Source organism: Strix aluco, chromosome 20 (genome assembly GCF_031877795.1).
Source record: "Strix aluco isolate bStrAlu1 chromosome 20, bStrAlu1.hap1, whole genome shotgun sequence".
In the NCBI taxonomy this organism is placed as follows: domain Eukaryota; kingdom Metazoa; phylum Chordata; class Aves; order Strigiformes; family Strigidae; genus Strix; species Strix aluco.
In genome coordinates, this window is record NC_133950.1 from 9,016,789 (window position 1) to 9,044,718 (window position 27,930).

A 27,930-nucleotide genomic window follows, 5' to 3' on the forward strand; every position below is an offset into this window, starting at 1 on the left:
ACAGGCTGGTGGAGCGCCGGCTCCAGCTGCCTCGGCAGTGACGGGGGAGGCTGGTTCTGCTGCCGGTGGGGGTGCAGAGCTGAGCCTGGCTGCTGAGGGAGCGACGAAATCACCTCCAAGGGCACGATAAGGCACAACAGGGCAGATACAGAAGACATCTCCCAAAAGGGTCCTTTACTTGTAGGCCCTGCCTCCTGTAGACCACCCCAGAGATTTTTGGGGAGACATGGTGGCCCACTTCAGGGGAGCATGGTCCCCCCTATGCACCCCCAAGCCACCCTTATTACACCCAGCTCGGCTCGCACATTTGCCTGGCTGATGCAACCTGAAAACACCCTAAAGCCCCTTTGGTTGGGCAGCGGAGGAGAACCGACAGCAGCATTAAAATCCACTGCCCAGCACAGCATCAAGGCTTGACGTGATGAAGTACCAGACTATGAAAACCTGAGGCTTAATTTAAAAGACACTTTGTTGTCCCGATGGCAGCCGGGTTGGAGAAGGTGAGCATAGTCCACAGTCAGAAAAGGAAAGCGATAATGAACATCTACCTCAGGCTCTGGGAACACAGCAAAGATGATGAGCACTACAGAAGAAGATTAGGGAACATTATCCTGGCTCCTGGCCAGAGCCTGGGTTTTTGGAGCCTTTATTCAGTTTTCTCAAGCAAATGTTTTGCTTTTGAAGGTAACCTTCAAAAACACCTTACTGAGAGCTTTTGCAAGCGCAAAGGAACAAACACAGGTGGATGAACCCCAGAGCTGCCCCGTGCTGGGCTGCTCAGCTGTGATTGGAGATACTGTGTTGAGGTTGGGATGACACCATCAGCAATGGAAGCCAAGGGCAAAAAACCTCGCAGGGATGGGGCACTGACCCAGGCTTCGACTCCTGGCTCTCCCCAACTTGCTGTAGTCACTCACCTTTGCTCTGCCTTAGTTTCCCCACCCACAGGGTGTCCACCCACCCCCCAAGGCCTCTGAGCCCTGCTCATCTCTGCATCTGCTTCCCATTTCCAAAACATCGAGGTTTCCCTTCCTTCCCCATAAAGCACCATGCAACTGCTCAAAGCACTTGGGTGTCAGTGATAAAAACCACCACCTTTGCTCGTGACGGTGTTGACAGGCTTTAATTAATTAACAGCCCGATGACGTTTTGAGAAGCCGGAATAGAGGCACTATAAAAGTGCATATCACTGCCACATGTTACTCCTTCAAGAAAAAAAAAAACAAACCACCACTCCCTTCATGAGCAGCATTTTAACCTTTACTTTTCATTGCTTAGAGTCAGGTAGAGTAAGAGAAAAGGTTTACAGTTTGCTACAGCAAGGGACATGCTGCTGTATGGGCAGATTTAACACATAATTTCAGTTCGCTGCAACCCTGAATTGATTAATTATTATGCAACAGTCATGGGTTACTAATAAACTGGAGAATAGTTATTTCTATTTTTTATTATATTGGCTACAGGCCGCGGATGGAAGTGGCACAAATACAACCAAGAACGTGCCTGGTTTGCAGGACCCAGGGAGCGCGGTGCCCTGCGACCCCTCGGCACGGCCACCGGCTCCCCGGCTCAGCAGCACCAGCCCCTCCAGCCCACACCCCCGGCGGGGATCTCATTCCCCAAATCCCAGCCCGATGCAAAGCCCTACCCTGCAAACCCCAGCCACATCCCAGCCTGAGCCAGGTCTGGTGTGACACCGCGTCCCTTCACCTCCCATCCCCTCCTAGTCCTTAAGTAGGGCTCGTTCTGGTGTAAAAATAATTTCTCGATTATTTTTTCACATCCTTTCAGACCTATGGTGTTTTAAGTCTTTGCACGTATTTTAAGCATGATTCCTTTTCCCATTCAAGCCACTTAGTGAATGATTTAAAAACAGGTGAAATATTTACAAATGGCAAAAAAAGAAAACACTGTGAAACACACAAAGATGTCTATATGAAACCGTATTTGCTGGGGACATCCCGAAACAGTGCAAATCCTGAATGAAGCCACCTACTCACTGGGAAGCAGCATGGAAAATCCAAGATGCGCATTTTTTTGTTAGAAGAACGCACAGCTGAAAGAGCAAGCTGTGAAGTCAGAGATGCTATTTATTGTCCTGATTCAGAAGCATCCCCAGGGAGACAACCATTTTCTATTCTATAGACTAAATGAAGGAGAGAAAAAAAAAAAAATATATATATAACCTGGAGGTAGTTAGGTTTTTGGGTGCTAGTACTGGCCTGACAGTGCCGAGAGCCAGAGGTACAGCCCAGTGCTGCAGGGCTGAAGCCAACAGTCCCACGTGAACCATGCAAACACAGCTCAGTGAGAACCTCACCTCCCAAATACCCCATCAGGTATCCTGCAGGATTTAAAACAGCAGTAACAACGCCAGGCTGGCAGCATCTCCTGCCGTTTGATGGTAGAGGCAAAGCCAGATGTCCTCACCCCCTCCCTTGCATCATCTGCACCCTAATTCCTGCCCCTGCACCTGTGGCTCGGGGTGAGCAGCCCAAAAGCTCACCCAGTTCAAGGCTAGAGGCACTGGCTTCTTGATTACCAAATGCTTGTAGTTACACTGGGTTTATACCAACGTAATCCCATTTCACACCAGTCTGCCCTCCCAAATATAAAACAGCACCGACTCAATATCCCATCCTCCCACAGAGAGGATGAAGCTAGTATGTTCCCCACACACAACAGCATCCCATTCCTGGAAAGACTCCATTTTGGTATTAATTTAGCAGTTTGTACACACATCACACCACCTCCCCCCCCCATTTGGGAATATTTTATTCCCAAATTCAAGCCCTATCTTCTTTCCCTTCTCCCTCATTTCCCCTTCTCAATCCCTCTCAAGGCACCATTTCTGACAACACAGGAATAAAGGGATCAGGCAGCAGGTTTAAAAATCTATCCAAGGCCATTTCCTTTCCCCTTGTAATTAAATTGTGGAACTCATCGTCAGGGGATGTTCTAGGAGCCAGAAATACCTATGGCTTCAAAGGAGGACTGGATAAGCTCATGGAGGACAGGTCCACTGGTAGTTGTTAAACACAGGGATCTGGAGGAAGCATCCTGATGGGAAAGTCCCTGAAACACTGGCTGCAAAAAATCAGGATTATGTCCTGTCCTCCCGGCATCTTCGTCTGGCCAGTCTCGGATGGGTGAAGCTTTGCTCTGACCCAGCCTGGTAGTTTTGATTTTCTCCTTGTTTCCATGCTCAGGGACGGCTGCAGCTCCAGTCCTCCCCTCAAACACAAATCCCCCTTAAAGAGTCAGGCACAGCTATTTCCAGTGGGATTTTTTTCTTATTACAGCCAAAGGCACAGCTGTGCTGTACCGCTGTTCCTTCCCCCTCACCTCTCTTTCCCTTACCCCCAAGAAGATATTTCATCCCCTCGGTACAATTCACCCGTGTGCTAAACCTCCCCCAGCAGCTGGACAAGGGTCAGGACAGGGGGTCCCAGCACAGGATAACGAGAGCATCAGTGAGCCTCACCACAAGCTGCTGTCTGTTAAAAGAGAAGGTCCTGTTTAACTCAGCCCTTGTAAAGCAATTTACTGAGCTCCAGCTCGTCCCCTCCACATCTCCAATGCCACCACCTCAATGCATCAACTCTTTTTGACCAAAACTGGTTTTTGCATTCAACTCCATCACTCCTCACTTGGGTAGCTGGGTGCAACCAAACTGACACCATGAATGCAGTAGATATTACTCCAAAGTAAGGATGCTTTTGGCTCCAACCACTGCAGGCAACACACCTTCAGCCCATGGCTTGGGGCTGATCTGAAAGGGTACGGGCTGGTTGAGCTCTCCTGCAGGGAGCTGAGGAACATCTGCCATGAACTAAAAGCTCCTGTAAGAACAGGATCAGAGATGAGCTGATGCTCTGTAACTTCTTAAAGAGAGGTGTGCTGCCAAGTCCTAGGCTCCATTTGCATCTAGGCAGCACTCAGCACAAAGTAATAGAAGGTGCATTAAAGCACTCAGACCTGTAATTCACTCTCACTTGAGGCTACAATGCAAAGCCAAAGTGGTAGGAAGAGGATCTTTGCCTACCCCCAAAAAATTTATATACATATATATGTCTTGTTATTTTGCATTCACTTTATTACTGAGTGCCTCAGGTTCAGGGCACTTACGGACTCCATCAAGCTCAGGGTGCTGCAGAGTCGTGCATGCTGCTGGTGAAGAGAACATCATCGCTCACATTAATGCTGTTAAAGCTTTACACGAGTCACTTGTGTTCTTCCATAAAAGGACTGTATGGGTCAACAGGCAGGAAAAGACACGGATTTCTCAATGCTTATACATCACTTGTAATATCATTAAAAGATTAAACAAATTTGTTGAGGAGAAATAAATCAGATTAAGTCTCTCTTATCACTTCGAAAGAAGTACAAAGCCAAGGCCCCAACTCTCGGGGTCACCAGCAGCCACACCAGCACTTTTGATCAGCACGAAGCAGGCAGACTTGGGGTTTCAGCCAAACTCTAGCTCAGCCCTGAACATGTCACCCCTCTGCCTTTTCTTTGCATTTTCAAAGGGATGCAGCATCACTCCCCACTTTGGTTCACAGCCCTCCCACCCTACCAGCCACGAGCAAAGCCACCGCCCTGCTCCTTTGGCTAACCACAGCCAGGACTCTCAGACCTTCAACAAATGCAAAGGCTGCTTACTCCTGGGATTAGTTATTTTTATTTCTTCCCTGCACCTGCAATCAAACATACAGGCTTTTAGTTTCTGAGGAGTTCCTGAAAGCTCTTCCATGTTGCACCAAAAAATTTTGTTGCTTTCCCTTCCTTTTTGATGCTAAACAAGTTAGCAACCTGCGCAGCAAGCTTTGAATCAGCTCATTCCCCAGGAAAAGTGCGTCAAAGAAGTCAGACTCACAGGTGTAAAGCTGTCTTGGGAGACTAAAGGATCAAACACCGTAAACATAAGCAAAAAAGAGTAAAACACAGATTCTCATCAACCTCTTATTCCTCTGGCACTGGGAGACCTCCAGCTCATGGCACCACCGGGACTGACAGCAGGGCAAAATACCCGAGGTAAAATCTCCCATCAGCGAGACAAGAAGATGTCAGGAGAAGCAGGAGTGGTCCAGTAGTTATTAAGAACCAGGTTATAATGCAGAAAGCTGTGCAGGAGGGATTACACAGCTGCACTGAAGAATTATTCCTATATAACAATAAGTTTCCATATGCAGACAAACCCTCTGAGTCTCTTACTAAGCAGACTGCATATAAAGAAAAATGTGGCCCTAAAATGTTTATGATACAAGAAGCTACAGTAACTTCAAATAGACCAAGTAAATGCTTGAGGATTAAAATTTCAACAGTTAAAAAATGGATCCAAGCCTTTTAATTAATTTGAAAATAGTTTTGTTGGCGTTTTACTTTAGTTGGTTAGATTTTCCCACTAATATTTCCACAAACGTCTGCAACCATATAAATATTCCTTGTTTCTGTTTGAAAATCTCCGTATTTTTTACCACCCAGCGTGTGACACAGCCAGCCCAACTCGGGGTTTAGAGATAAACAGGATGAAATGTAACTTTGGCAAATACCTCCACAACAGCACACAGCAGCCCTGGCAGCTCGTACCCTCCTTACAGACGTACTTTCTGCAGCACCTCTCAGGAAATTTAATCATTTTGTCAGCAAAATGCTTTCGTTCGAAGATCAAGACACCTCACACGGGACAGGGCTGGGAATTTATTAGCAGACTTCAATTTTAGTATCTATCGACCATGCCCTAGCAGAGAAAGGGATTAAAAAAAGCTGCATGAATAATATGAACTATAATCATCTGTTGAAGTCTCCATGTGCTCAGATCCCTGCAAAAAGTAATTAAAATCACAAACTTTGCTCCGTGCTTTGGGGAATTGCAGCTAATGAACGAACACGTTAATTTATACAGGAGCTTTAAAGGCGCTATGGAGAAAAACCCTGAGCGAGAATCGTCCTTTCAACTGTTTATATTTGGGCTATAAAGTTGTGTTGCATGAATAACCAGCAAGAAAACAGGGGTTAGGAGATGAGTTGGAGGAGGAGCTCAGATGAACCCCACTTTTATCACCTCCCGCCCTGCCCAGCGAGGCTCCCAGCACGCAGCCAGGGCTGGTACTTGCCTGGGCGAGGGAAGGGGTCGGGTTATGGCTCGGGCTGGCTCCTCCAGCCCAGCTCCAGGCTCCTGCATGGGCTTGCACATACGTGAAAACCCAAGTTACTTTGCCTTCGCTGCTGCTGCTTTCCTACTGAAGAAAGACAACTGCAGGGCAGACGCCCCCCAGGGCGGACCCTGCAGGGCAGGATTTAGGAGCGTTAATTGGATATGATGGGGAAACTCTGCCCTTGCTGCTCAGCAGTCTGGGAAGCCACAGGTCTGCAGGGTCATCCAGGGGAGCATCTCCCAAGCCACCACACCCACCCATCTGGAGATGACAGCAATGACCACCCCTTATTCCCACTTCTACAGCTGAGAGAAACGGGGGAGCCAGGCCCTCCCCATCACTGACCCTACTCTGCAGGAGAGCCCAGAGAGAAATCACCCTGATGAGGAGAAGTCCCTCGCTCCTTATTTTTGGCCCAGATGTGGCTGGAGCAAAAGAAGGAGGAAACCCCCCAGGTACGTTTGCATTTCAAGCAGATCAGCAGTGCACAAGCCAAGACACTACCACGACATTAGATCTTTGAATAGAAGGCTAATAAAGCCTTTTTAAGCCTGCAACTTTCTATATTAAAAGAATTAATCTATTTTCTTTTCCTCAACGCTGCTATAAATCAGCTAAAGCCCAACACAGTGCTCATGCTGAGATAAAACGGGCAGGTGACACCAGCCCAGGCTCAGAGCCATGCAGAAGGAGGTTTGCCCTGGCCCTGGGGACGTACTCAATTCCTTCCTCAGTTTTCAAAAGCCAGAAATGTTTAGATGCTTCTCTGCATTGAATGTCCAAACCTTTCAAGAGCTGCCTCCCTACAGCCCTGAGATGTGCTGATGTGCCGTGACATCCCAGGGGGAAACGCCGCATCACCGTAAGTTAAGCACAGAAAAGGATTTGTGCATCCTGCTCACGCAGCGACAAGCTGCAGACTCCTCCGGGTGACATCTCGGAGAGGGTACGGTAAAGCCTTTTGTTTAAATAACAGTTGGGTTCGCTACTCAAGCTTGTCGCAGTAGAGATAAGCAAAACTTTCTGTTCCTGACGCACTCAACAGCATCTACTTGCCCAGCTGCGGCCGGAGGCAGCCCTGGCACCAGCCACCGATCCTCCTTTGCAGCCACCCAGCCGAGAGCAGATAGATGCTCCAACAGGACAACCCTGCCTGCACAGCCACCCTCCTCCTCCTCCCCCCCAGAAAAGCTGTTGCAGATGTCTCTCCTGATCAATTCACACCCCAACAGCATCAGCACTCCCCCAACACCTTTTGCAGGCTCCCAAGGTCAGGCAGTGGGAACAGCCAGGTGTGGAGTTTAAGACACCCCCCTCTGTCCCCTTCCCTAGGGATTAGTTGACCCAATCCATTGGTGCTGGTCCTGGACCTGCAGAATCGGGCTCACACACCACTAAAAAGGGGTCACAAGGTGCTACACTGGGGCAACGGGGTGGCCCCTCCAGCATTGCAACTGGTGCTGCTGCAAGGCGAGCAGTGGGGGATAAAGCAGCTGAACAAGGCAAAGTTAACGGGAAAGAAATATAAAAGCAAAGAGCGGGATATAAAATGCAAAAGCCAGCAAGCTGGCGGGAGGGGGGGAAAGGGAAATCAGTTCTGCAACACCCATCTTCCACCACTCTGCACGAAACCATCTGATCGCTGCCCGGCCAAATACGCCGGAAAGCTCAGCTCAGCGTTTGGCACGCCGCGCTAGCCTTCGTGCCCAGCTACACTAACTGCTGAACCAGCAGGACCCGCCTGACCCTGCCGAAAGCCCTGTGATGCTGCCGGGTCTGTACAGGAGAGCTTCATCCTCGAGCCACCTTCTTCTGGCATTAATTTACTGTGACTGATTCAGACACTGTTGATGCTGGTACGAACGAGCGCAAAGCACTCAGGTGTCCTCAGCCAAGGCTCCCAAGGGCTCTGTCTTATTAAAAGCATCCTAACAAGTTCCCATCCATCACCTGCCCACCCAGGATGGTGGGTGAAGCCACTGGCCTCACCCCACAGCACTGAACAGGTCTCCTGCTGAGAAGCAGGGACCTCCAGCAGAGGATGGAGAACGGGCAGTGGTAACTTCTTAAACCATCACAGCTGGTCTTGCTCTAGATGACTCCTGTAGAGGGGAGGACTTTCCTACCAAGAACCATCAACGAAGGTAAATCTTCATGCAGGTGGCCACACAGGAACCGGGATATGAGTTTTGACCATCTGAGCAGCAATATAGAAGATCTGAAGGCTGCGTTCTCTGCCTTTGCTCGTTTATGTCAGGACAAGGCTCACCCACCAGCCATGGTATGGAGATGGTACCAGTGCAGGGGTGAAGAGCCCAGTCTGGAGACTCATACCGTGGGCTGCTGCCTTGCTCCTCCTTCCTGACTCCTCCAAGACAATGATCAACCCCTTATAACGGACCAGCTCACCACCAGCGGCTCCTCCCAGCTCCCCTGGCACAGCAGCCACTCACCACACTGCGGCTGCCATCACCCACAGAAACCCCACCGACAGTGTGAAACAAGGCTGTCCTTCCCCAGCTGGACACGGGGATGTTCACCTCACAGATTCATAGAACATGTAGCATTTGTTTATTTTGATTTTTTTCTTTTTTTAAAAGCAGTTACCACTGCAAACAAGGCAGCTCCACACAACAGCAGCATTGTAGCTAGATGAGCCACGTTGACAGTGAGTCCTTGCTGGACGCTTCTGCCTTTTCCCTGCACACCCGCCATGCCAACAAGATCATCCCACTCCTCCGAGGCTGGGACACAACTCCTGGCCTGACTTTATCACCTTCTTCCCCTTCATGTTACCAGCTCTGACCATCACCCAGTGAACATCAAGACACATTAAGGCAGCATCCTGCTGGCAGGAGAGGTGTGTGCTGGGATGTTAAACAATACAAATTATTTCTCCTTGCTTGAATTAACAAATAAAAACTTCCTCACAAGGAATTCCAAGAAGATGCAGATTACAGCCACTAGATACCTTAAATATATAGCAATTAAGAAAGGAATCACCAGAGACGTGCACTCTCCATGTCTCTTACTAAGATGGTTACAAACTGAAAGGCAAAAAGGGCAAATCTTCTTCAACCCCAAAACCTCAGCACATAGAGGAGGACTCCTTTGCTCCACTAAGGAAGCCAGGGCTTGCCAACCCCACCTTATCCAAGAGCTTTTTTGCACAAACACAGTGGTTGTTGCTTGTTCATCCCACCCCAGACTGCCCACGCTGCCAGGGCTCCGCTCCCAAGGAAGCAGCGCAGGCTGCAAAGCAGGGACTTCATCTGGCTTGCAAGGAAATAATCTGCCCAGCTACAGGAGCTGCCTCCTGCCTGCACATTTGTCTGACACAATTAAGTTACTTAAAACCAAAATACACTGCTTGCAGGGCGTGCAGCCTTCCAGAGCCTTTTCTCCTCTGGACCTTGCCTGCTGACAGCTCTGCAGATGCAATAGCTCCTCTTCTCCCAAGTCACCGCAATTAACTCCTCATGCTCTCAGTGTCAAATTCAGCTTCAGCGGGAAGGGATGCGACCTCCAACCTCCTCCTTCCAGACCACCCTGGACCCAGCTCAGCACCAAGCATCCACCAAACTACCCAGCCCAAGAGCTGCGTGGGTGCAGGCGAGCAGGGCCATCGCTGCCCCAGGTCCACAGGTGTTCTCACACTGCCTTTGAGAAGAGAACGGCCAAGTTCAGGCTGCTGTAAAGCCACTTTTTGCTTAGTACAGAAATCATAGAATAGGTGATAATGCATCTGCTTCAGCACCATCAGCTGCATCCATGGGAGGTGAGCTGCTGGGGACCGTCACTGCCTACATCCTTCCACGTAGGTACAACACGGTACGAGCTGCAGAGCTTGGAGCTCTGGGGAGGCTTCCCGGTGAGGCTGCAAACACACATGGCTGATCTCACTGCAAAATGCATCTTTTTTTGATAGCAAAGACATAACCCAATTTCTTTACACCAGATGTAGCCATGGTGTAACCGGGTGCTTCATGGACATAGTAGAGGGAGCTGCAGCTTTCCCTCACCACCGACACCCGGCAGAGCTACCAAAGCTCAGTCCGAGGTAGGATGGGTGTGGTAAGAAGTCATCCTTTCCTTCTCTCTCATTTAAAGCAGTCACTCTTATACTGGGAGGGAAGACAGAACAACAGCGTGGAGATGCTAACATCAACGGCACAGGTGTGCAATCAAACCAGAATTCAACATGAAAATGCTGGGAACCGCGTCCTCCCCCGGCGAGGCGTTGGCGAGAGGCGAGAAGCGCTCTGCAACTCCTGGAAGCAGCAGATGCTCCCTCGGATGGCTGCCACGGCCACCCCGCCAGCTCTGGGGCACACACGACCTCTGGAGAAGGCCTTCACCTTTTGGGGCAGCACAAGTATCACGCCCAGGTTTCTCTCCGAGCGAGAGAAGCACTTTTTGAACTGCTAATAACTCCCCAAGATGAGAGACACATTCAAAGGGAGACTTTGGACATCCACGAGAAGTGGAAGACGGACCAAGGGGGTTCACGCTGCTTAAGACAAGAAGCAAGGTCAGACCCTGAGCCCCACCTCAGGGCAGGACCCACCTCTCCAACACACCCCATGGACGACAGGACCAGGCAGACATGTCTGCTCCGTGTCACCAGATAACCCCCAGCTGCACGGGCACTTCCATGGTGGACCACAACACCCCCTCTCTGCCCAGCGCCCCGCTCCTCCAGAGCGGACGTCCCTCCCATGGCAGTTAAGATGAACAAAAGCCAACAACGGTGGAAGCAACTCTTGAAATCCTTTCAAGACAAAATTGCACATTTTCTCAGCTGTTTTAGCATAAAGTGATGCTCTCCGCAGATACAGGGCAGGGGGCCACCGCGCACAGCTCTGCACGCAGGCAGCAAGAGGCATTTTTACAACTTTTTTTGCTTTTTTTAAGGAGGAAGAGAGGGCAGACTTGCTTTAGAGGGTTTTAGGCTATTTTATGTTTAAGCCTGTGGAGAAAATCTGGAATGAAAACTTTCATCAGTAACTCCAGCAGGTGCCCAGGGCAGTTCCTTTTAAAATTCAGCTCCTCCACTGGAGGAGCAAAAGGACAGACCCGTTAACAAAGGCTTCTTTTATCCACCGTGTTAATAAACACTTACTGAAAGTGTTAATAAAAAGAAGCTTTACAGAGCCTGAGCTAAGACCCCCATCCATCTCAGCTCATTGCATTTTCAAGCTTGGAGATGAAGTAAAGCCCCAGCATCACAGGTTTCATTCCCAATACGCTTCCCTAATTTTTCTCCTACTCTAAATAAACATATTTAAATGCAGACTTTTATTCATCACAAACAGCAAAGTATCTTTCTTCCTCTCTCATTCACTTTAAAGACCGTGCAGAAGAAGGGAGAGGGGACTTGAAGAGAAGAAAACCTTTTGGGAGTCTGAAGCCAGCGGGTCCCAATGCTCTCATTGCTCCCGAGCTTGGTTCCAAGCTTAATAAAGGTATTTTGTCTCCTTGCTTAATAAGCAGAATTACCATAGTAGAAACTCCAGCGGGGCAGAGGGATAGCACGAAGCATGAGTCATCACAACTGGTTTCAAGCAGGTTTTGCCATTTGGGTCCGGTTTCAAGGTTATGATGACATAGTGCTACGGGCTAAATTGGAGTTACCGTAACTCTTGCCAGACAAGGAGTTGTAAGTTATAACGTGCTGCAAGCAGGGAGAGCTGCTGGGAAGAGAGGTTTCCTGCCCTGTGTTTTATTCCCTTATTTTCTAATGCAGCCTTGTGCTTGCCCTGCTACACTTTGCACAGGACACAGTGATGTATTTACCTCCAGCTTACATCAGGTGACTTAACTCCCTCTTTGAGAACTTGATTCACCTTTGCTTTCATCTAGCACCAGCCAAACTGGGTTACAGATCTGGTCGTGAGACAAAATTTGCTGGCAAATCCACGGAGGAGAAGTTGACCTTTCAAAGAGGGAACTGATAGGGGCCAGGGTACGTCATGGAAAAAGACACCTGGATGGAGAAAGCTGTCACTTTATCACTGGAAATGGGGAACTGCAGCAGATCTGCTGTCAGCTGCTGGGGACCTGCTGAGCGGGAGCAGACAGCGGCAGGGGACATCTCAGTGCATCTAAGCTGTACTCCAGACCTTTCTCCATCAACTGCAGTGACAGCAGAAATTTAGAGAGCATAAATCCCCCCCCGCACAGAGCAGGGGCAGAGTCCACTCACAGGGAGTTTCTGAGGGCAGCTGCCAGCCCCTGCCTCCCGCTCACCTTTGCTTTAAACCCCTGAGCCCTGCAGCAGATTAACGACTTCAATCAGGGCTGCACACCAGCTTTTAATTTCTCTCTCCTCAGTCACCGTGCTGCTGCCGACACTGACGGACGCTGTAGCTCCATCCAGTCCTGGCCCCTGCCTCAGCCACAAGGTATTGCCTGTATTTATTTCTAGCAACAGCTCACCTTCAAAAGGAAAATGTTTCCATTAAACAGCAGAAGTTCAGCAACCATAAACAATGACTTAAAGTCTAAGCCAATTCTCTGAAACCTCCACAATAAATACCAGGCCATCCAGTGGAGCACAACAGGCAACAACCCTGTCCCACAGAACACGCAAATCCTCTTTAAATAGGCAAAACCGTTAAAACCATGACGGGAAGGATGGGGGCAGCCAGGCACAAGGGTTTCAGGCATCCTGTGCAGCGCTCCCCATCTCACCCACAGGTCCTAAGCTAAGACTAAGTCTGAGCCAAGATCCAAACCCAAACTGCTGATTTGCAGGGTCAGAGCCGAGCCCCCCAGCAGCACCACACCACTCATGTCTTACAACTGGGATGGCATCACCAAGGGAGAATCACCCTTGGCAAAGGCACCACGCTCAGTTTTGCATTGGCAAAAACAAGCCTGATCCCAAGTCAAAGAGATGCTCAAAACCACAGAGCTTCCTCTGTAGCCAGTGGGTCAGCTAGAAGAGGTTTGTTGATATTTCAATCTTGACCATTTCCCAGTTTTTGAGGGCTTTATAGTGACTGTTTTGGCACTGCAGGAGGAAGAGCGGGGCCTCCTCTTCCACAGGCTCTGCAGCCAAAGAGAAACTCTGCAAAAGGAGCAGCCCAGTCCCACCCACAAAGGGGCATCCAAAATCCTACCAAATCCAGGGGAGCGGCGGGTACCCGACACAACCCTGGCAATGCACAGGGAGGCTCTAGTTCAACAGGGCCAATATGCACACACTGTTAAAGATATTACCCGGTATTACATGTATATATAGATGGGAGAGGTATCAGCTCTAAGGCAAAGGCCATCTAGGCACGTACATACATGACAATGGACACACGGGAGGTCCCTAAGAGAGATCACCAAGTGAGGGTGGTGGAGCAGAGAGAGGAAAGCATCGATTCCCCAGTCCACAAGCTTGAACACACATCTATACACCTAATGGAAAGCTTTTAAGAGGTTTGTAAACCAAAAAACAGTGACAGCCATGGCTCCAGGAACCCCCTGATGCCAAACTGGAGTGCTGGGGGGAACGGCCCTCTCCTGGGCACAGCAGGACCACTGCTCCATCCATCCCACCCCAAAGCTCACCACCTTCTGCAAGGAAGCCTGCATCACCCTCGTACCCAACTGCTCTTTCAGAGATCAGTCCATTTCTTGTTTATTTTTCATTTTAAATGGATTAGACAGGCACAGAAGCCTCCCTCAAAAAGAAACAACCAAGATGTGAAAAGGATGGGAAGATCCAACTGCGAGGCGTCAGCGCTAATCCGCGTCAAAGGGCACGCTGTTGACAACTTACTGTAAACTTCCAGGAGGAAAAAAAAATGCTCAGAATAAAATAGTTAAGTACTGATAAATGTTTGTCATTCATTATCTGGAGTCAAGCTTGGATTTCTCAACCACAGCCAAGCCAAAGCAAGCATGTTAATAATAAAACATCTTTTACAGGGAGCTACACGCCGGGCGTGCAGCCTGCCCTTGAAGGGAGAAAGGCTAGAGGCAGGTGGAGGCTCTGTTTGCTTTTGTCCGATAACAGGTATTTAGTTCTCTACGTCACTTCGCTTTATCGTAGCCTGAAACCCGGCCGAGCAGCCCGGCTCCACCTCCCCATCTGCTCCCTGCGCCAGCTGGCCCCGCGGCAGAGGGGACGTTGTTTGTGCAAGACGCGGCGATGCCACACAGCCCACCGGCTCCCCCTGAACCCAAACTGCTCCCCCAGCCTTGCCCGGGAATTCGGGGGCATTGCTGGAAAACCCAGCAAGACAGATCTTAACACGACGCAGTGGTTCACGGGGAGGGGAGTGCTGGGAGATGGCATGGCTGCGCTCGTGTCCAAACCACCCGGGGAGCTTAAAAACAAGGCAAATCCCCCCAAATCCTTCCTCAAGCACTGGGACCAGGAAGAAACCCAACTGGTCACAGCAGGGAAGGGCAGAGCACGAGCTGGGGAGTCTCCAGTGAAGACATCTCCTGTATTGGCACAAAGTGAACAAACACCCAGCCCAGGCAAGAGCCAACAGGTCAGCGTGCTCCACTTCAATTCAAATAACCTTTTTGTTTTGATAAAACAACCTGGAGCAGATTCTCCACCTTCTCTGGATGTCCTGGGGTCCTCACTGGAGCCCAGCCCAGCTCCCCACACCCCTCGGGCTGCAGTTTGGGGTAGGAAGGGGCGCATGGACATGACCCCCCCCTCCGCAGGCTCTGCCAGCTGCGGGCATTGCGCAAGGCACTGTGCCCTCTTTCCCCATCCAACAGCACCATGAAGGTGTGGGTGCCTCTGCCCCATTACTCACGCGTCTGCAATCGAGACATGTTTCAGGGAAGCAACGCGGTTTGTAGGAGCCGTATCCAAAAATCCGGCCTGTTCCCTCAGTGCCTGATGCAGTTCAATCCTCCTGATTTACCCCCTAGATAACTGGCTCGTTGCAGTGCTCAGGTTAGCACATCTCCATCTTGGGGCAGGGGAGGAACTGCTTTGTTCCCAGTGACAAAAGGCAAGAGTTATAGCTGATATAAAAATATATTAAAAATATTATATATAATATATATGCATATTTATATACAACTTATTTGAAATAGAAGACAGCAGGAAAACAGAATTACTGAAATTTCTAATAGACCAAGGAGCTTTGAAAAATTTGGAGGGAGGGAACAAAATGTCAAGTTTAAACTGTTTTCAATGGAAAAGTCCATTAAAGCAAAAGGGACCTTTTGCAGAAGGATACCCATTTTGCTGATTTTGACAAAAAGCCCTGTTCAGAGGAGGGAAAAAAACCTCTCTTCAAAGGTTTTCAACTAGCATTGCTTTGTACCCTTACAGTGCTGTTCATGAAAGCATCCTCGCAAACCTGTTATTGCTGGAGCATGGTGTGCCCAGGGAGAAGGTGTGTCTGGCCACACGCTGGGTGCGGGCAGGGGTTTGGAGACAGCTCTTGCCTGTGCCATGAAAATGAGCAGGTGCTATAAAAGGTGGGGGGGAAAAAAACGTATTTTACAAAAATCAACTTCCCCTCACTCTGTTCTGCCCCCGGGGAGGGGAAATGCTGATCCTCCAGCTCACAGATGGTCCTCCTGGAACAACCTCCTGGTTTCCACCCTGTTGGCCACATCTGGTGATGGGGCAGGATTTTGGAGATGAAGGACATCAGACTCCCTCCCCAGCAGCAGTACCAGGAGCACTGCACATGCCGCGCACGCCACAGGATGTGCCACAGGATGCGGTGGGTATTGCCCGGGATGAAACCTCGCCTTCACCCACCGGTCCCTCCCCAACCACGACCACATCTCACGCCGCAGAGGAGGAAGCTGCGGGTCAAGCACACACCTCCCCAGCAATTAAAGTCATTTTCTTAATATCGACCGGTCCCAGCCATCCTGTGACAGGCCACAGAAAATATTAATTATACCCCCTCCAATTTAGACCGGTTTCTTTCTCATTCAAGTGTCGCTGGACCTGAATCACAGCCAAGCTGGGATTCAGCAATTGCACAGGAGGAAGGATTGAGCATCACCTAAATGGTTGTTTTTCCACCTCATATCTCCGCAAAACTTCAAACAACAACACACACAGCAATGAATTTAGAGTAATGCCACCAATGAAACGCTCAAATTAATAGCAATAAAGTGTAAATGCTCCACGTGATAGCGGCAGAGCCATGCTTGGGAAAACGATCTGCGAAAGCTTAAAAACCAGCACAAGATGAGACCACTGGGGAAAAAAAAGCAACAAAACAAACAGTCCATTTCAATATCCTTTTCATAAGGCACCGAAATGAACCCAGGAGCACATCAGGGAATAATCATTTAGCACAGATCAAACAGCAGAACTAGCACATTAAAAATACATGCAGCATTAATCAGCTACGCAGAGTTATATGCCATCATTTCCATAAATAATACAGGATCAAAGCAGCCCAAGCAGCACTATCAGTTAATATAGTCAGCTAGTCAGTCAAAATAGAGTAAAGCTGCCTGAAAACTGCAGCAGTATAATTTGCCAGGAATAAAGCAGATTCATCTGAGAAGTGGCATGACCAGTTAAACGGGTAAAGGTTACCGGCAGCCTCTTAATTATACAGAGGTGATGCCACAAAAGGAAAAAAAAAAAAAAAAAAGGAAAGAAAGGGTTAATGCAGCTTCAAAAAAATTATTTTTTTTTCTTGTAAAAGCTTGGAGAGTATCAATGTATATCTTGTCTAGTTATAAGCCCCCTGAACAGCCAAGGTGCAGGGAAGAGGTGGGAGGACTGACCCCACTGGGAATGTCCCCAGTGGCACCAGTCCCATGTCAGGGCTGGCTGGTGATGGCTGGAGCAGGGGCGAGCGTTGGGGTGCAGACTAAACCAGAGCCCCTTCCCCGGAGTCAGGGCAGCGCCGGGGGCTCCCCTTTGCCCAGGAGAAATATCCCAGCTGCAGAAACCATCCGGCCTGCTCGGGGTGAAGGCTCACCACCAGCAGCCTGTAAATATACACACATCTATCCATGCATATAAATGCCTGTGTCATTAAGCCTTTTGCTGAAAGGCTGCAGAGCCATTTAGCTGGCTGATTTTTAAAACAGGCATGTGGAGCAGTGTGAGCTATAAATAGCAGAGATGCTTGCCTCGTCATGTTTCTGGAGGCTTATCTATAAGGACAGTGGGCAACTGAATTAAAAATGGTAAAAAGAGTGACTTGGGCTTCTCTCTGGTTTCAAGGCGAAGCTGCCTGAATAGAAAAACCTTCGAGGTTTTGCTTTTTCCTTTTTTCTGGCAAAAAGCAAACGCCCATCTCTCATGCTCAGACTCTGAATCGGTTACATTTACAAGGCAAATTTTAATTCATACAGCAGGTGTTCAGAGAAAAAAAAAAAAAATCCTACTTTAAGCAGCACAAGACCAAACTAAGGCTTCACATTAGTTCATGCAGCTCCAGGGAAGCTCCTCATTTACTGAAATAGGGCCCATGTGTGTATGAAACAGAGCCAGAGACCCCAAAAATCTGTTCTAGAGGAGGGGGGAATAGAAGTCCTGAAGCAGGTTGAGCAGAACTATTGCCAAATATGAGAGCTGGCAGCCTGTCCAGCATCACGACCCCACTGTTTTGTGTGACAAAGGGCGATAGGAATTTTGCATGGGAAGATCCGGATGAGCATCAGCCAGAGGAGGAATTCAGCCTCCAACAAAAGAGCCACTCTGGGCAGCTCAAAGCATCCCCGGCCGATTAGCGCTCCAGCAGCATGTTTAGACGGTCTATTCTTCGCAGGCAGCTAGGCGCAATCCAGAAAAACCACATGAACCGAGCACCCCTCCTCTGCACGCAGGGCCTTTATTAAATAGCTGGTGAAAACAAGGGGAGACAGCCAGGCTGTCCCCGACCCACTCAGCCGCGGGACCCCAGCCTCTTGGGATGTAGGAGAAGCTGGACCACTTTTCCAGTATCCCTGGCTGTGAAGCAGCAGGGAGAGGAGCCATGGGGGTGTGAGTGACCCCATCAAAAGAGGCGACATCCTCCACCGCTCCTCTGGGAGAGGAGGCTGAGGAGGAGCCAGGACCAGCACTGTTGGGAAGTTCCTATCGAATTAGGGGGGAAAAAAAGTTCTGTCTAAACAAATGAGGTTCAATTATTCCAAGTCCAGAATGTCTTGTTCAAAATGCTTCCAGACTGACAAGCTTTAATGCAATAAAAGACCCTTCCAGACAAGCCCTGCCAGGATTTTGGGAGCGTTTCCCCCCAGCAGACACCCAGCAGTCCCCAACTCAACACTGGGGATGGATTTAGCCCCAAGCACAACGAGGTCATCAATTTTATGGGACAGCCTCAAGGCTCAGGACCCTCGAGCTCACTAGACACATAAGCAGAAGCAGAGCAAGAACAACTATTCCATTACAGTCTGACCCAACCCAAAAGTCAAATTAAAAAAAGCAAATAATTTCCTGTGAACCAGAAATCCTGGTTTTCAGCCAGTTTAATGAGACTGAATTGCAACTGGTTCTGTTTTCCTGGGGTGGTGGAGACACACGACCCCCCAAGGCAGGACAGATGGCTAGATTGCAATCTAGCCTTTAGCTCATAAAACATATTAATATCCCCAACCAATTATAAAGTGCCAGACTCTGCCCCCCCAGCCCCCTGCTCCCACCAAGCGGTGCCGCGCTGCTCCAGGCAGCTCTGTTGAGCTCAGACACGCAGCACAAGCCGGGGCAGCAAAGCCGGTGGGTTTCCAGGACCTCTGAAGCAAGTCCGAGCCCTTGCTGCAACTTCATTTAAAAGCTCAGTGATGTCTCAGGTGCAGTCTACATGCTGCACAGCAACCCAGCTCCTTCACATTTTTTTTTTGGTTTTATTTCAAGTGCTTGTCAGAGGTAAAGCAGAAGGAGCCTTCCCTTCCAGCCAGACGGCTGCAAGAGAAATCCCTGCCTTCAGCACCCAGCATAGGCATGAGTTTATTTCTAATGATAGCAGATGCATCATGCCACTGCTAAGACATTGGATGCTTCTTGGAAGCACCAGCGAGCACCTCGGATCTGCAACAGCACTTCCTGACAGTCAGCTGGACTTAGCTCTGCAAATATTAGCAGCAGCACAATGACTTAGCCCTGCATATTTATAGGCCATGGGCTCTTGTCAAAAAAAACTCTGAAATCTTTCCCCTGACTTCAGCAGACTCACGTCCGGGGCCTCTGTTCCTTGAGGACAGCTTGTTCTGTGCTTCTCTGCCCACAGCCACGGGGTGTGGGAAGTCCTGGATGCCCCTGTCCTCGTGCTGCTCACCCGCACACAGCTGGTGGGGACAGACTCGGGTACAGATGCCCACTGTCACCACCACCCATCTGAGTAGAGCCCAAGATGCTGCAGCCACCTCCAAGGCTGCACTGGAGTAGCACAAGGACCACAGTCCCCTCCAGGATGGAGTTACTCACCCCTCGAGGTTACACCTTGGCATAGCCCATGAGCTGAGCTCTGCTGCCAGCCCAGCACCATTGCTCCTTACTTGCAGTAGTACCTTCCCCTCTGGCACAGCCCAGTGCACACCAGGCTGAGGACAGGATCAAGGCCAAGGTGCCTCTCCAGGATCAGGCAGCCCTGGGAGGATGCTCCAGGGGCAAAACCAGCCACTGGCTGGGAAACCCACGCTGACCCACACATTTCCCAGCTGTTCAGACAGCCACAACCCTTGCACCCCATGCAAACCCCAGTCTGTGTTGCAAGAGTTGTCCCCCCCGGTCACATTCAGGCACCCTGACCGCTGGGTGCTGCCCCTGGGGACCACCACCACCCTTGCAGAATGCGGCGGGCCACTGGCTCGGCGAGCGGGGCCAGGACACCGCCTGCCCACCACAGAGCTGCAGGCAAGCCACTTTATTCAGTGTTTCAGCAACTTTGCCTCCCCGCAGGCTGGTGTTTGGGTAATACCAAGACAGATAAATAACTTCAACACACCACACAGTAGTTGTCCTATTTTACATAAAGTATTTTCCACTAGCAGCTCAGTGATGTGATGATTTCCAAATCTCAGCTATCATTTAAAAAAAAAAAAGCAAAACCCCAGCACCGTTCCCCTGCGGAGGGAAGCTACAAACAAGACCTTGGATGCTGTGTAGATCCTCCCAGAAATATCCCGATTTTCATGAGCATCACTAAGTCCAAGACTCTCAAAATCTTGAGTCAGGACAGTTGGATGCATCTGATTCAAGAATGACTCAGACGGGAGCGTGGAGGCAGGGAGGAAGGCAAGGGAATGACATTTTCCGCTGTGGACAACATCCCTTTATTTTAAGCTCAAAGATACAAACCCCACAATTTATTACTTGATTGAAAAAGGGCTCTCTCTGCCCTGGCTGCTCTCTTTCTCATCCCAACTAACAAGATCATCCTCCTTATTGAGTTACAGATGTGAAGGCTGAGAATTCCATAGAATCACAGAAGGGTTTGGGTTGGGAGGGCCCTTAAAGATCATCCGGTTCCACCCCCCTGCCGTGGGCAGGGACACCTTCCACTAGCCCAGGTTGCCCAAAGCCCCGTCCAACCCGGCCTTGAACCCTTCCAGGGAGGGGGCAGCCACAGCTTCTCTGGGCAACCTGTGCCAGGGCCTCACCACCCTCACAGGGAAGAATTTCTTCCTTATATCTAATCTAAATCTGCCCTCTGTCAGTGTAAAACCATTACCCCTCGTCCTATCCCTACACCCCACTGATCAAGGGTCCCTCCCCCCTTTCCTGTAGCCCCTTTAAGTCCTGGGAGGCCGCTCTAAGGTCTCCCCGGAGCCTTCTCTTCTCCAGCTGAACCCCCCCAACTCTCTCAGCCTGTCCTCACAGGGGGGTGCTCCAGCCCCTGACCATCTCCGTGGCCTCCTCTGGCCTCGCTCCAGCAGGTCCGTGTCCTTCTGACGTTGGTGCCCCCAGAGCTGGACACACACTGCAGGGGGGTCTCACAAGAGCAGAGGGGGGGAATCCCCCCCCCCGACCTGCTGGCCACACTGCTCTGGATGCAGCCCAGGGTACAGTTGGCTTTCTTGGCTTCGAGCGCACATTGCCAGGAAAGAAATTTCCATTTCTTTAAAAAATTTAAATCCCGCTGACATCCTGAAAGCAAGCTATCTCGGTAACCACATTGAACACAATCCCAAGCCCTCAAACGAGGAAAGCTTAAGATGCCTCCCCAAGTGCTGAGCTGTAGGACAGCCCCAGCTCACCCTCCCCGGCTCCCCCCACGTTGGGTCAGAGGCAGGGCAGGGGCATTCAGGCAGGTGCCTGCGTACAAGCTCAGTGCCGAAGGGCAGGACCTGCACTTGCACCTGAAGAGACGGAGGGTTTTAAGGCTGCAGAGGTCCCTTGCAAACATTTATTCACACCTACTGCTCAGCCCCAGCCTTGGAAACCCAACCAGCTGCACGGGCGTTAAACATTTATGTGCATCCCTGTAAAGAGTCCTGTGTCACGCTGAGCACGGGGGAAAAGCTGATGACAGGCAAACCTGACTGGGAAGACCTCTACGGAAGGGTGTAATGGCTGGACGGGAAGAGGGATGGAGTCACCCAGAGCTGAAAAAGGGACCAGTCCTGCCAAGATGTCCCAAAACTGCCTTCAGCAACTTGGCATTTTCTGTCCCACCAGGATTTGAGAGCTCCCAACCCCCCAAGGACCACAGCCCCAGTGTGGCAGGGTCTGGGTGTTGACAGCTCCATGCCTTGGACCAAAGTTTTTGCCCTACAATACTGCCAGTGTTGTAGGGACCCCTCCAAGACCTGTCCTCATAGTACCTCTTGCACACACAGGGTGTGCAGACCTTTCTCCACACACCCTATGCAAAAGCAAAACCCTCCACCTCTCCAGCTGGATGAAGAAGAAATGAAGTCAGTGCTCACGACCAGGTCCACTCCTTGCCCTGCTGCCTCCCCTGCACTCAGCCAAATAGTCAGGCCACCCCCATTGCCCCGGGGATTTGCCAGGCTCCTCTTTATAAGCTAAACCCATCAGCTAATCCCACCCAAAGCCGAGCCACCACCCATTGGGGTGCTCTGGCTACACCTCCTCCATCTGGGCTGCGAGCACCCCAGCAAGAGATGGCCCCATGCCAGAGGCTTAGGGCCCATCAAACATCATTGCACACCCTGACTCAGCTTTCACCCATTTCCATAGCATCACGGGACACCTTCCCGTGGTTAACTGCTCCGAGCCACCGGGCCACCTGCATTTCCTGCCCTGTGGTTGCAGCAGAAGTTGCTTGTTGTCCCCTCCCAGGAGGTGCAGAGGTGAGGAGCCAGACTCAGGGTCACATCTGGGACTTGGCAACCCAGGAAGCCAGATGGAACACTACAGAAACGGTGGGGAGGAGAGAAGGCAACAGCTTTCAAGATCTGAAACACTTAGTACAGTCTAAAAAGGCCTCCAGAGTTTGGGTACAGCTCTTCTGCTGACCCAGCCACGGCATGGGGACAGCAAGGCTGTGCAAGGAGGTTTGGGCTTTTAAGCCCACCCACCTGCAGCGAATGGGGCTGGAGGAGAGTCAGAATAAAATGTCCTTCAAAGAGACCCATATTGTTCAACACCACCCTACAGAAATGGGTGGAACAGAGGAGTTTTGTTCTTTAGGCAGGGAAAGTCCAGCCAGGACTACGCTGGCCACAGCAGCCACATCTCTGCTCCAACATCGAGCATCCAACCAAACAGCAGCTGTCCCCAAGTCAGCTTCCCCAGCAAAGCTCCAGATTTGCTTTAAAAACAGACTATTGCATAAAAAAGGAAGAGGCAGAGTCTCCATGGCGGGTGTTAGAGGATTTGGTGATAAGGCAGGGGATACTTCTAAGCTTGTCTCCACAAACATGAGGATTAGCAATTTACTTCTCCTAAAAACAAAATCGGGGATTTTAACATGATCACAGCCTTGGAAAGAAAAATAAACATCGTGAAACTGGGAAAGGGAAGAGAATGCGAGTGGAGCAAGCAGGCAGCTCAGTGGTAGCTGAAGTGCTTCTTAAATCAGAATGAGAAAAACACATTGAAGTTGGAATTTAAATCTTGGTAGTGCTGAACAAACACTGGATGTGAAGATTCTCACACCAATTTCTTATCACTAGGAATGCCATCAGCATTAAAGGAAGCCTATCTAATAGCATGCATGAGAAAAGGCCCATTTGTTTTATGCAATAAAGCATATAATGAATTAATTACCTTTTGAATTGAAAAAGTAATGTTGAAAACATGATTGAATTAAAGCAAAAGGAGAGTTTCAGCTAAACCCATGGCACCCACTAGATTTACTGTGCCTTCAGTGTTTAATGCCCTTTGAGAGCAAACCTCTGTGCAAGACTCCAGTGACACTCGGCAGACAGAGCAACACAGAAAAGGCCCCCACAACACCCACAGAGACCAGCTCCCACGCAGACCACAGCTGTACCACCCACCCGTGCCCCCCCCCCCCGCAAGCTCCCACGTCACTCAGGGGGATGCTGCCGAGCCCAGCATCTCCTCCCGCTGCCACCTCATCCCTCCCAGACATCCTAAACCCCACCTGACCCACGAGCACGCCAGCAATCCCCCCTCAGCCAGGGTTAATCTCAACCTGCCACACTAACGAATAGCAAATTAGCCATTTGAGGAGACATAATCTGCCTATGCCTTCCTACCCTGCCCATCACCGCAGAGTAAAGGCACCAGAGAGCAATTTTGAGATCAAGCGGCTGTGGCCATTAATAATTAGCACTTTAAAACTTCAAAGGGTGATGCTAGCCTCCACAATAACAACGCAGCACACCCAGGGATGGTGGGGAAGAGTTCTCATCATCGGCGCTCCCATTTCCCAAGTGAGACCCAAAACGCAGAGGTGAGGGCAGCCCGTGGGGGGATCCATGGTGGCGCTGGGATTCGACACAAAACCTCCCGACTTGCACCCCTGACACCTCCTGTGGCAGCAGACATAAAGGACGTTATGTGAGCTCATACTGGACATCCGAGAGCATCCCAAAGCCGCTGCTAAACCAGTCACACCTCATGCCTTGCAATACCCTCGCATGACATGTGTCACTTGGCCCCTATGAGAGGGATGCTCTTGATGAAACCCTTGGAGCCCAAGATGGGAGAGGTGATGCCTTCTGACACCGACAGAAAAAAACACAACACACAAGGTCAGACAGGGAAAATATGTGCTCCACACAACTCAGAGCAGGTACGTGCATCCCCCATTTGGCACCCAGAGGGTCACACCACGCTGCCCACGCCAGGCGAGTGGCTGAGCCGATGAAGTCTGCTCGTGGCACGATAGAGAAAATTGCTTTTGCTTTAAGAAAACTGAACCCCTCCTATCTTTATCAGCAATTCCTAATCTTAAACCATTCTGTCTCTTCCGGAGAAAGTAAAGACAGAAACCTCAATGGAAAAAAGGAATTAAAGTCTGAAAACAAGAGACTTCAGATCTTCAGCTGATTATATTTCTAGCCAAATAAAACAGGTTGATTAATCCACTTGTTCAGACTGCTAAAGCTACCAGAACAGCAGAATATATCCCTTTCACATTAGAAGAAGCTCAACACACTTAAACCAAACACCTTCCAGGCAAGGAGAAAAAATAAATACAAAAAAAAAAAAGGAACGAATCAGTGCTATAGCATTTGTGTGTGTCTGAACATAAAGCTTTGGAGAGCAAAGCGGAGTGCTCCAGTACAATAAGTGGACAAAGCTCCATCCACGGACTCCAGCAGAGTTTTGTCTACTTATATATTAAGTAAACTGGAGTCTCAGCTTCGAAGACCATCAGTGTTTTCATCTCCTGGCACCGTCACTCAGCACTACACCCAGCGAAAGCTTCACCTGAAAGCACAGCCCTCCAGCCTGCCCTTCACCTCTTCCCTCCTCACGCTCTTGATGGATAATTCCATTTATTCCCATTGCCATAACGGGTCCTCAGCTCGGTACAAGCCCCCCAGCTGCGACAGGGGCAGCATCAGGCCTCAAGTGGGCTGCACCCAGACGCCTGTTTCCCAGAATAGGAAAAGCCCACGGCTCTCTTCTCCCCTCGCGCACCCGTTGGGTCCCACACTAGCGTGGGCTCTTCCCAACACCCGCCGAGCTGCAAACCTGCCTCCAGATACCGGTGAGGACATGGGCTCCAGCAACCAGTTACTGCTGTCCCTGTTCTGCTGCCGGCACGTGGCGGTGGGACACCAGGGAAAGCTTTGATGCTCACAGAGCAACTCTGCCGCCAAGGTACCACCCGGTGCTGCTCGAGGCCAGTGTCACCTTGTCGGACCCTGTCCCGATGCACCGGTGATGGGAAGGAGGCGCCTTCACCTCCTCCGTGGGGAGCTCGGGGCACGCCGGGGGCGGCTGCCGTGAAGGATGCTTTGGGGAGCCAAGGCCAGCACCCACCCCGCCGCTCCCCAGAACCACCAGTAACCCTGTAACAGCACCGACACCGCCTGGGCACCCCTGCACTGCCCCCCAGCCCCCCACCCGAGCCCTGAGTGGGGGTCACTGCCCCCCGCCTCCAAGCCCCAGCCCAGCGCCGGGCACATGGGGCTGGTGAGATGCTCCCGGGGGTCCCACGCCGCGGGGGTCGCCCCGCTCCTGCCCCGCACGGAGGTCGCTGCAGCCGGAGAGGACCCGGGGAGCCGCCGCCCCCTGCGAAGCCACCCCCGGCCTCGCCTTTGTCCGCCCGGCGGAGGGAGGGGGGGGGGGCAGCCCCATCCCGCTCCCCGCCACAGCCGCCGGCCCCGCTGCCGACGTCCCCCCGTCATGGACACGCGTGGGCCGCTCACCTGCGGGGCCGCTGCCCGCGGCCGCCTCCTCCTCTTCTTCTTCCTCCTCCACCGCCGCCGCCACCTCCTCCTCCTCCTCCTCCTCCTCGGGGGGCGGCGGTGGCGGCGGCTGAGCGCTGCCCCGGGCGGGCGCGGCGGTGGCGCGGGACCGGGCGGGCGGTGCGGGGCCGGGGCTGCCCTCAGCGGGGCCGCCGCTGCCGCTGCCGGGCTCGGGGGGCGGCGCGGCGCTGGAGGGCAGCCCGGCGGCGGCGGCCAGGAGGGCGGCGAGGCAGAGCAGGGCGAGCCCGGGCGCGGTCCTCGGCCGGCGCCTCATGCTGCGGCGCGGCGCTCCGCCATCCACTCCTCATTCATTCATTCACCCACCGAGAGGGGCCGGCGAGCGGCGCCGGGCGGCGGCGGCTCCCTCCCGCCGCCTCAGCCGGCCATGCCGCGCCGCTGCCGCTCCCAGCGCCCCGCAGGCGGCTCCCGCCGCGCCCCGGCCCGGCTGACAGCGCCCCGCCCCGCCCCGCGCCTGCCGCCGCCAATCAGCGCCGCGCACGCCCCCCCCAGCGGCCGCTTCGGAGCGCGCTGGGCGCGGCGCAGCCAATCGGCGGCCGCCGGGGGCGGGCGGAGGGGCGGGGCGAAGCGCCGGGGGCGGGGCCGGGGCGGGGCGGTGCGGCATTGTGAGGGCGGGGGCAGCGGGGGGGCACCGCCCCCGCCGGGGGGGGCGGTCCCCGCCTTCCTTTTTTTATGTGTCTAGGTAGAGCCTCTATTTTTTAATATACAATTTCGAAAAATTTATATTTTTATTATTTTTAATATTTTTATTTTTAATTTTTTTATTTTTCTAATTTTTAATTAAATCCGCCTTTCTACCCCCCCCCGCCTCAATTTTGCAAAACAATGAGGAAGGCGCCGGGCTGCGCAGCGGGACACAAAGCGGGTCGGCAGCCGGGTCCATCCCTGCCGGAGCGACCCTCCCTCCACCCCCCGCTGCAGGGCTCTGGAGGGGGTCACCGCCCCCTCGGCACGACCCCCCCCCTCAGCCCCCTCTATCCATCCCCCCCTCGCCCACCTCCAGCACCTCCACGTCCCGTCCCCACGCCCGCAGCGATGCCGTTCCCCTTTGTGCTGCTCATCTTCGCGGCTGGGAGCTCTTTCCCACCCAGCACGATGCAACCCGGGGACCAGCCATAAGGACAATGAAACCTGGGGGGAGCATCCAGGCTGCCCCCCACCCCCGGTGCTGCTGGGGCCGGACACTGGTTGTGACCTTGGCCAAATCCCCCTGTCCCAGAGGAGCGATCGGCAGCGCTGGGAGGAAGCACAGTGACACATATATTAATTATTCACGGTACCAACCAGCGATCGCTGGTTCACGCGTTGAAGCAAGACGCGGGTGTGCGCCGCCGGCCCTGTGCGGTGGGGAAAAGCTGCTCGGAGCAACACAAAGGCACGTGGCTGCACGCCGGGGTGTGCCGGAGCAGCCGGGTGGGCCGCAGGGAGCCGTATGGGAGCAGCCGTCCCTCTGCATCCCACCACGGGAAGGTGCGGGGCGGGATGGTGCAGAGCGCCGGGGACACCCTGCCCGTAGGTGGGTGCCACTGCCAGGCGAGTGTTGGCATCATCTCTGGTTCCTGCAGGAGCCAGCGGATGCTGACAAGTGTCTCTTCGGTATTAGACAGCCCCACCTTCACCCACCGCATGCTCCAGGCTGCAAGTTCTTCTCTAGCACAGTATTTAGGGGTCGTCTACAAGGGAAACGCTGCCTGACATAGCTGCTGTGGGCTAATTATTCTGCAATAACTCATTACTCTTCCCCCATATCCATCCCCTTCTCAGAAATAAATGGGACCTTATTCCTGCGTAATAATATAATTATTATTCCCCAGCAGCTATGCTGCACCATTTCCCCCACTGAGACAAACACTCCTGAGATTTGTTTTTTATAATCGTCGTCAGCCTGTCATTCCCCACCGGGACCGAAGAGTCCCTCCGACCAGGGGGAATACAGCTGGCAGAGAGGGAGGATGGTTTGCTGATCAAGCCTCTCCGCCAGCAATTCACACAAGGTTATTGT

At 51.7% G+C, this 27,930-nt stretch overlaps 1 protein-coding gene across 1 annotated transcript in view; it reads right to left on the reverse strand.

Moving 5' to 3' along the window:
• Window positions 1–26,532, reverse strand: part of MEGF9 (multiple EGF like domains 9) — a 56,729-nt gene extending 30,197 nt beyond the window's left edge. The window contains exons 1-2 of the mRNA XM_074846241.1: window positions 26,528–26,532; window positions 25,872–26,044 (exon numbers count right to left, since the gene is read on the reverse strand). Of these exons, the coding sequence (XP_074702342.1) occupies window positions 25,872–26,044; window positions 26,528–26,532 (178 nt within the window). The remainder of the gene's footprint in view (window positions 1–25,871; window positions 26,045–26,527) is intronic.
• Window positions 26,533–27,930: the final 1,398 nt, after the last annotated feature.